The sequence below is a fragment of the Cynara cardunculus genome (assembly GCF_001531365.2).
Source record: "Cynara cardunculus var. scolymus isolate 2C chromosome LG 13, CcrdV1, whole genome shotgun sequence".
NCBI classification, from domain to species: domain Eukaryota; kingdom Viridiplantae; phylum Streptophyta; class Magnoliopsida; order Asterales; family Asteraceae; genus Cynara; species Cynara cardunculus.
In genome coordinates this window covers 24,876,918-24,887,628 of record NC_037540.1, presented here as the reverse complement: position 1 = coordinate 24,887,628, position 10,711 = coordinate 24,876,918, and the positions used below count along the sequence as shown (strand labels likewise).

Genomic DNA, 10,711 nt, shown 5'->3' with positions numbered 1-10,711 from the left:
GAATATAGATGTCAAATTAACTAGAAAAATATGATTGTTTTTTCGTGTAATTTGTTTTATTCGAATTTTAATCATATTTCATATTTTTTTTATTTAAGAAATAAAGGGTATGAGATTTTTTAATTTAAAAATAAAATTGTATAACTTTCTTTTTGAAATTTTTTTTCTCTAAGCCTCCCTTTTTCTTCTTCTTCTCCTTCTCCTTCTCCTTCTTCTTCGTATGATACTCAAAACTCGAGAGAACCATTTCTAATGGAAAGAATTCCTTGTTTATAGGTACTCAGGAATATTCATATCAGTGGGATGATTTACCGAGTTGTTTGTTGTTGATTAACCTTTCAAGTGAGTGGATCCTTGATCTATTAGATGTTTCGAAGTTGAATACTCCCCAGGTGATTGCTCTATGAAACACTTATTGTGACAAAACAACTAATTTGGAACCATGAGCATATGTTGTTACTCGAGCAAGTATTTTAGAATTTTAGGTACTCAATCGGTACGTACACAGTTAGGATCATGGATGTATTGAAGTTATTTAACGATGTTTAGATTCTCTTTTGAAAATCCAACACCTACAAATCTTTGTCATGAAATCCAATACCATCAAATCTTCCACATTTTATTGTTGCTTGTTAGACTTTGTTTATTCATGTAAAAGTATTGTAAAAATAAGTCAAGTTCTCATCCAGAGAACTTCTGCACAAGAAGCCAGTTGAACAAGAGCCGCAACAAAATCTTTCCAAGATACAGAGCTAATAGATAAATAAAACAAGTTTCGGAGATGCAGAGCCTCTGGTCTTATTATAAAGAGCCTCTGCACTATACATGTAGAGCATTTGGTCCAACTCTGTATAAATGCTAATTAAATGTTCAACAGAAGATCTCTCAAGAAGCCCTTACCTATCACAACCTGTCACGTATACAGAAAGCGGTTATTTCACCTTTACATGTGGAAATCCATCATTGGAGAATGTGTTGACTTTTCTACTATAAGCTATAAATAGGAGCTCTTTCCTAGGGTTTTATATGTTTTCGAGAGATTTAATTCTTAATTCTTTTATGTCATCGCATTAGATAAAATATTTAATTCTTAATTGTTTTAAGTTTCTTGCGACGATTTATTGATACCAAGCTACAACTACGAACAAACAGTGAAAAGCTCTACAGCGACGAAACTGGTCACAATAGATCTAGAGCGATGAATTTTTGATCTTTCAGTTGTCGTAATAGGTTAGATTTCGTGTAGCGACTTGTGGGGAACATGCATGTCTCACAACGATTCTTTAGTTTAAGTTCAAGGTTTTTGCACTTCGTGGTCCCTTTATAAATCATTATCATCCATTCGAACTCTTAAGATATTAACTTAAATTTCTAATCCCTTAATAAATAGCCGTTACATAAGTGCTAAAATTGCATTCGTTTATTTCGTCAAACAATATGTAACTGATCTTAATTAAGAAATTAGAGCAACATTATTGCATTTTAAAGCAACTTAATTTCCAATGACTAACTAAACACCGTCGTCAAGTGGAAAAATGTTCATGAAATAAAGGATTTGACGATAAATATTGGGAAAAGAAGTTTTGCCAAGGTTAGAAGGTATTAAATCGAATTTTTTATTTCATCCGGTTGTCTTCGTCACTCCCTCGGTTGTTGGTGACCATCATGAACGAAAGCGAATGTAATTCGCTTGCACTACTTTCATGCAAAAAGATGAATATCACTATTAGAAAACAAATTATTTATGGTTATTAGCAACGGAAAATAGCTCTCTCTAATCAACGACATATTAGCAAAGGATAGGCCAAACATTTTTTCTTTCAAATTTCGCAACCCCCTTTTTATTTTTTTACTAGTTAAACGTGTGGAATAGATAAAATAAAATCTTAAGAAAATTGTAAAATCAAGCAAGAAAAACGAAATTTTTATTTTATTCTTCACGTCCAGGATTACGTCCTGGATCRTTGGATAGGAATCCAAAGATGAAGAGAGAAACAAAGAATATTACTACTGTGTAAACGAAAAGTTTGAGAGTAAGCATTACACAACCTCCAAAATCATTATTTTTGAAGCCGCTACCAACAGGTATGATCCCCCCCAGAACAACGTTTTCTTTCAGGCCTTTCAACCAATCGATACGGCCCAGTAGAGCTGCTTTTGCTAAAACTCGAGCTCAACCTTTTTCTTTTCTTTGATGATTCCTCTCAATGGGAGGCTCATTACTTCAATTAGTCCCCATGTTCCTCGAATGGATCTCTTAAGGAATCTGAATCTTTGATAATTTTGTCCGTCGCTGATTTAAAATAGCTCTCGCTAATCAGCGACGGATAAACCAAAATCCATTTCGTCGATAATTCGTCGTTGATTAGCGAGGGATTAGCGACAAAATTGATTTTTTTCCTATCCGTCGTTAATCCGCCGCTAACAGATTTTCGTCGTAGAATGTTTTCTGTCCATGATCCATTGCTAAAAACACCGGTTGTTGATCTATCGCTAAATGTCGTTGCTGATCTGTCGTAGATAGCATTACCTATGAGCTTTTGACCGACAAACTATCAGCGACAGATTAGCGACGGAATAGGCCGACGGATTTGTGGCGGATTTTTCCATCGCTGATACTCCTCATTTTTGTATGTTAATCAACCAATTTTGTTGGAGATAAGATTTAATTTTATGATTTTAAGGTTTATTAGTTGTTTAATATATGAAACAATACGTGTGTATGTTGAAGCATTTAATATGTATATTGGTTTTGTTAAATTAGTTAATTTTTTATATTTAAAATATTTTTTATGACAAAGATGACCTTTGGGCAATTTTCAAAAGGATGGACTATGTACGTGTGTGTATATATATATATATATATATGGGTTGGTTCAAATGTTAATCAAAATTATGGTGTTAATTTTGTTAACCAAACTTGGTCATTGATTCTTACAATAAATGGTTGTAATTTATCATATTAAAAATTTAATTTTTTAAATCTACAATTTCACAAACATATGTGAACCAAGTGTAAAAGGGTATTTATGTAATTTTCTTTTTTTATGTAACTCCCATATCATTAATTGGGAGTTACAAAATCAAAAAATATCATCATTTTTGTTATATATATATATATATATGAATCATTGTGTCAAATACGAACAAAAATTGACATATATATGAACTTGGACTGCATAGCATTTATGAACACAATATGAACATAATAAGATTTGCTGCTACACTAAAGGAAATAAATAAAAAACATGTATGAACACAATATGAACAACTTGTGGACAATAGTTACTTCATTATGAACACATTCAGAAGCGAACCAATATTGAGATATGCAACTAGTGTACATATGAAAACAATATGAAGACTTGTGAACAATAGTTCCTTCATTCTGAACACATTCAGGAGCGAACCAATGTTGAGATATGCAGTTAATGTACATATGAACACAATATGAACACTTGTGAACAATGAGTTTATACATAATAGCTTGAACGATACCAAAAACTTACTACCGAGTCTCCTCTACCAATCACAAATTCAAAAATATTATAGATAGAACATCAATATTATAAAAAAAACAAGATCAATAATAAATTAACAAAAATCATGAGAGTTTTTGGTTTTATAATTCCCAAATAATAATATGAGAGTTACATAAAAAAGAAAATTACATGTTTTTGATTTCAAAACCACCTTGCCTTAATCTATGGTGGAAACAAAAAGTGTGAGGGTGGAGGAAATATACCTAAAATTTTCTTAGCGTTTTAATTGTAACACACAAGTTTTCTTACAAGTTTTCTATTTGGCATTTAATTACAAATTAATTGCATCATAATTTAAGAAGACAATAGCTCCATTCATCATAACTCAATTTAAAACGACCATTTAATTAGAATGCAATTGGTTTAATTATTATTATCGAGCGTCATTTTATGCACCATGCACGCTTATTGTAAAAAATGCATGTTATTTTTCTTTTCATTGTCAACGTTCCAACATCCTAATGTAGAAATTACGACATCGGATGGTTAACTACCCTTTTTGTAAATTCTCCATGTAATTTTATTAACAAGAGTTGCACAATCATAAATTTATCAAATTGCTTATGAAATTCAATTTGTTTACTGACTAGATTTTCATCTAGTTTATAGTTATTTTGCCATCCTATGTCCTCATAGGAAATTCATTGAAGTAAGATTTTACTTTTACACTTCTAATAATTTATTTTTGAGGATCTAATTTTAAAGCAAATGTACAAAGCCGCCTCATGATGGCGATATGTTTCCATTGTGGAGTGTCTCTTTCTATAAATTCATGCAAGAGATGCCTACAGAAAACACAACTTCTCTAGAAGCGTTAATTTCTCTCTTTGCATTCTTCGAGTTGGGGAAAAATGATGCGATCAACTTACATTACAGTATGTGCAATAGCAATTTTGGTGATGGTCTTGGCCAGATCTCCGGTGACGACTGCGACGACATGCTTGGTGACAGACCTAAGGCCATGTTTTGCATCGTTGCCAACTCAAATTCGATTGTTACTATCACGACCACCACCATTGCCTAGGTCACCATTGCTACCTTCATTGCCACCCAGGCCATCACTGCCACCTTCGTCCCCGCCCAGGTCATCCCCGCCACCATTAGTGCCACCCAGGTTATCACCTTCCCCTTTGTCACCACCTAGGTCATCCCCACCACCTTCATCCCCACCCAGGTCATCAACGCCACCATTAGTGCCACCCATGTTATCACCTTCCCCTTTGTCGCCACCTAGGTCATCCCCGCCACCTTCATCCCCGCCCAGGTCATCATTGCCACCATCGATGCCACCCAGGTCATCACCTCCACCTTTGTTGCCACCCATGTCATCACCACCACCCTCATCACCACCCAGCTCATCACCGCCACCACCGCCTCCTTCGTCACCACCACCATCACCGTCACCACCGCCTCCTTTGTCACCATCGCCACCACCATCACCACCACCTCCATCAAACCTATGTTGCAGGAGATTGGCAGAACAACTCTCATGTATATGCCAGTACATAAGGATCCCAATAGTGAGAGATTATATTATTTCTCCTAAGTTCATGAAAATAGCTAGCACTTGTGGGGTTACCCTTCCTAACTGCTAATATATTAACCCCCTAGTGATTAAGGCGAATATTACTCCTAATGTTTCTGTTTAATTCTCTCTTTCTCAAGTTACTTGAGTTGTGACGATAACTTCTTATAGTTTATAAGTGTGTCTTATATATTTAAAAAATAAACTAGTTTTATCATTGAATAAAAAGTCTTTTGGGGAGAAGTTCTGGTCTTATGTATATTGGTTTTAGCTTTCAATAAAACTTGGTATTTGGAAAGTATTTGAAATTACTGTTGTGAGATTTAATTGGATTTCTCTACAAAATAGTTTTTGAAAGTAATAAAAATTTGAAAATGTAAATGTCCTTGAACAAACGTAGAATAACCATAGTTCGCAAATAAATTACTTGTAGAAAAATAATTACTACAAAATTTTGAACAAAATATGCTTATATAAACTTATGGTACACCGTTCTAATAGGGTAATCATACCTGGTAGGAAAACCACGACCTATTATAGAATGGAATATGATTTGTAATGAGGAACTAAATTACATTTGTTATAAAAAAGGATTTCAACAAGTGGGTTGTAATTACTACTTAGCATTGAAACATAATAAGCTCATAAGATGACAGAGAGTGTTTTTGTACTTCAAATATCATCTCTTAAGCCTTATAAATGTAAACTGATATCAGTCTTTATACTTGGGAAAATTTATGGGTTCTAAAATGATTTCTAAAGATGAGTTCAGAGGACCAAACTGTTTTCTTAAGACAATTTAGAAATCAGGTGTGAGAAGGATTCAAGATATCGACAACTATCAAATTTCAGAAGACAACTAATCAAGCCATAGAAAATAAGAACCAAGATTTTTAGGGAATTGATCAAACATTCCGAAGAGTTCAACGATGAAGATATCATAAGTTCTTAATGTTGATTTTGCATGATAAAAAATGTTCCGAAGGTGTGTATACAGATGCCAAGTTCATCAGATATTGTGTCCTCATATCTCTTGTGCAATATTAATTTTACTAGAAATAAGTAGGGTGATTCTATTTGTACTCGTGACTAATTATAAGATGCACGCCGAATATATATAAACAAGGTGATAAAAGAAATAATTTAGAAGGGGGATTGTTTGTTGATTTTAAACAATCATGCCAATATAACTAAACTAAAAAAATCAGAATGAATAGAATCCAACATGGTTTATAAAATAGTACAATAAAATTGAGTTTGTAGGATGCTATCAATTTCTAAGCGTCTTAATAGACTATTTTATAGGAATTAATTAATAGTACCAAAAAATAAATCGTCACTAAAGACGTTGTAATAAGTTTATAGAACATTTTTGAGAAAATAAGACATTTTTTCAATTAGTGTCCTATAAAATTGCTATTTTCAATTAGTGTCCTATAAAATTGCTAATGCGACACTTAAAAGTGCCCTAAAAAACTGTTTTAGATGTCCAAAAGCGTCCTGTAAACTTATTACAATGTCTTTAGATAAGACAGTTTATTTTTGGGTTCTATAAATTGAGTTTTATAAAGCGGTCTATTAAAACGCTTATAAATTGGTGGACTCCTATAAACCCGATTTTGTTGTAGTGAAAGAAGATATGATTCACGAGCTATAATCATCAACGATAGATAAAACATTCGTATTACACAACTAAAACGGCTCTATCGAATAGCAAGCTCTAATGACCAATTTCAACATACATGACATTCAATCAAAATAAGCTCTACAATTGGAACTTAACACTCAAATTGATTAAAGCAAGATCTTAAATCCAAGATGAGGTTAGCATGAAGTTTTAATGAAACCTAATTACAAAATTTTAATACACAAGCTCGGTTAACCTTTTTTTAATCATTCTCCTAATTCACTTAACATCAAGTAGATATATGTTACAAAATTCACTACTTTAACTGTGCTTAACATCAATCGCCATAAATGATTATGTATTTAGTTATTGATTTAACTATTTGCTATCACATAAGTGATTAAGTTGTATTATGAATATCACTACAAGTAGGCCGTCAATGGCCGCTAGATACGAACGATTTATAGAGCAAGTATCGACTATCATGTAAATAAAAATCCCTCCAAACGGTTTTTTTAATCATTTTTCTACCTCCTTTTAACATCAAGTTGATATTGGTGACAATATTCACTATGTTAACGGAGACTAACATAAATCCCGTAAATGATTATGTATTTAGAGCTTGATTTAACTATTTTATATCAAATCATCACATAAGTGAACTATTGTTGAGGTTTTTATTACATTGAGTTATGATCATTTTAATAGCATGCTTAGGCTGTTAGTCAAATCTAACCTTCCCTCCCTTCTGTATTTACTTTTAAATATTCCTTCTTATACTTGATATTTCTAGTATTGAGAACTTGATCAAGCCGATTCTCAGTCTCTGTGGATTCAACCCAACTTATCGTTATTACGATCTTGGTCGTAACTAGTGTATAGTTAGAATTTATTATTCGGGCGACATCCGTCAATTCGAATGTCATTATATCATGCCCATCTTTGGCCTTGGAATCAAATGCATGTGAGATAAGATTTGTTGATTTTACTGGATCATATATGGAAGAAGAATGTTTTGTAATTGCCCTTCCTAATAAATAAAGTTTCTCCCTCATTGAATATCAAATACGTCCCTTAATTTAGAGAGAAGAACCGCTATGGATGCTCATACTTGCTCCATCATTTGCTTTATTTCCTTTCCAATTTCGTCACAAAAATGCAAGCCATAATCTCCATAAATTAAGAAACTGGTACCAGTTGTTAAAAATGAAAATACCAATTAATAAAGCACATGAAATTGTTTACAGCTCTTAAGATATTAACATAAATATCTACAACCTTTATACAAAAGTAAGTTCTAAAAATGTATTAGTTCATTTTTGTCAAAACCCTATGAAACCGATATTAATTAACAAATTATAGCAACATCGTTGCGTGGATAATTATTTTCCATGTAATTTGATCGGCATGCTTTAAGGCTACTTAATTTCCAATAACTAACTAAGCACATCCGTCAAATGGGAAAATGTTCACGAAATTTTTTAGTTTTTATTTAGATTGTTGGAGAAAGTTTTTGATGATAGATTTTTTTATTTAGGGTATAGATACGTTTGGTTCAAATTTTTTTAGAAATTGGCAAAAACTTGTTGCCTATGTTCTTGTGTTCATGTTCATGGTTTGAAGTGCAACAAATTTTTCTGTAATATGTTCGTGTTCATGGTAAAGAATATGTGGATTTCAATTTTCAAAAATCAAAGAAAACTTGATATTTTTCTTTGGTTACATTCGGATACACTTCTTTTTTCTCAAGGGTCTTAATTATACTACATAAATTTTCTTTTATTATTTGGTATTTAATTATAAATTATTTGCATCAAAATTTAAGAAAGCAATAATGTTTCGTTCATCATTGCACAAACATTAGAGTTGTTTTGTTTATTATGAGGCAATATTTAAAATAAAATTCATTTTATGTACCATTTAAGTTAGTGGTGGACCTAGGATTTTAGAGGAGCGAGTGTACAAACAAAAAGTTGAAAAAAAAAGTTTTAAGTAAAAATACGAATTCATTAATACGATAAAACAAGTTAACTTTTACAATTGTTCTCGACGAGGTCGCATCTTTTGAAAGCGGGTAATTACAACATTATTATTGACATTGTGAAGCGCTTCTTTTTCGACGGCACAAATGACCACGACATTCAAAAACTCATCCCCCATTTGATTGCGTAAATTCGACTTCATAAGCTTCATTGTAGAAAAACATCTTTCACCCCGAGTATTGACCCTATCCATGTCATCAACATCATATGGATAGAACTCCCAAAGCTTCGCTAAACTTGATTTGTTGAACTTAGAAAACGACAAGAGGACTCAAAGCCGCCAAATTTTTAATCAATTCGGTGCTTATCTCACTAAACGATCACTGAATTACCGAATTTGCAAATCCATGACAGTGTTGAATTACATCATACTCATAATGATGTTTGCTGGTAATTTGTGTCCTTTGCCTTACTCTTTTTTGTATTTACAAATTCTTCCTCCATGTCCTTCTTCGGAATATCATGTAAACCACAAAAAGATTCAACTATTTTCAAAAAGGTCTCAAACCCACTTTCTCTATACCTTTGTAGTTGTGCTTTCATCCCTTCTATCAATGCAGCCACTTTCAAGATTTTTTGATCCTTTTTTGACGATAAATTTGCCACCACTAAAAACTCCAACATTAAATGCAAATAAAGCACAAAATCAAAAGTCTGATAATATTCAAGAACACTAAATGCTTGACTTCTGATGGGACCATCACCTTTCTCCATAATCCAATGAAGCAACTTTACAACATTTGGAAACCAATTGACTAAACTCACAATTGATTTCTGATGAGAACCCCATCGTGTATCTTCGGCTTATGTAAGACAAAGTTCTTGATTTAACCCCGTTCCACTTTTGATTTCACCGGCTCCAAGGGCTTCTTGCATTCTTAACTTGTAACTCTCCCGCATCATATCTTTCCATTTGCATGAACCATTCACCACATGGCATACGGTGCTCATCATTTCAAAGAATCCCCAAAGACTTGGTTGTTTTTTGCAACCACCACAACCACAAACTGAAGTTGGTGAGTAAAACAATGTATGTAGTATGCGGAGCTATTTTCTTGCAAGACCAAAGCTTTTAATCCTTTGAACTCACCACACATATTACTTACTCCATCATAATGTTGACCTCTAATCTATAAAAAAATTAAGAAAAATAATAGAGAATTCGAGTTTTAAGAACAATAGATTTCATGACTTAGAGATTCAACAATAATAGATTTATTGCTTACTTATTTCAAGCTCAATCCAAGTTTAGCAAATAACACATCATTCCGCTTTTAGGGCTTTCAGAAATTTTCTCTGTCACATGACGAAGACCAATAAAGCTTTCTTTAATTGATTCGCTTGCATCAACATATCTCAAAACGACAGCCATTTGTTCCCTCTTTGAGATGTCACTAGACTCATCAACTAACAAAGCAAACACATCGTTGCCAATCTCATCTATAATCAATGTTACTACAACTTCTACAAAGAAATTAGCAATATCTTTCTCAATTTTTGGAAAGGTCAATTGACAATTCCATGGAGCATTATCTAATATAACTTTTCTAACTATCTTTTTATCCTCACCAAGGAATTCTAACTGACCTTTGAAGACTCCTTGCTTCCAAGACGTCTCTTACTCATCATGGCCACGAAATGGTAAATCAAATTTAAGCAAAAATCTACAAACATTTATTGATGCATTCAATCGCATTCTGTATTCAATTTTCTGTTTTTCGGTTTGCTTATGAAAGGCCATGATAATAGATTGTTTTTGTCTCACCAAAGCTTCACATTTCTTTTGTGCTCGGTTGTGGAAACTGTTAATGCCACCAAGCTTAAGCATTGAAAAATATATTTAAGCTCAAGCTCGAACCTGATTTGAGAAAAGTTAATCAAGCCCGAGCTTGCTTACACCCCTAATGGTGACAAAGGTGGCGATGGTGCAAAACATGGTTGAAGCTCCAACAACAAGCACTGTTGGGTTTTGGGA

At 33.0% G+C, this 10,711-nt stretch overlaps 1 protein-coding gene across 1 annotated transcript; it reads right to left on the bottom strand.

Moving 5' to 3' along the window:
• Positions 1-4,524: 4,524 nt before the first annotated feature.
• LOC112524917 (ctenidin-3-like) lies at positions 4,525-5,049 on the bottom strand. Its single transcript, XM_025134861.1, has one exon. The coding sequence runs from the start codon at positions 5,047-5,049 to the stop codon at positions 4,525-4,527; it is 525 nt and encodes a 174-aa protein (XP_024990629.1).
• Positions 5,050-10,711: the final 5,662 nt, after the last annotated feature.

Bases quoted from the DNA above. Each gene is read 5' to 3' on its own strand.
- LOC112524917 (XM_025134861.1), bottom strand. From the start codon at position 5,049: ATGTACTGGCATATACATGAGAGTTGTTCTGCCAATCTCCTGCAACAT.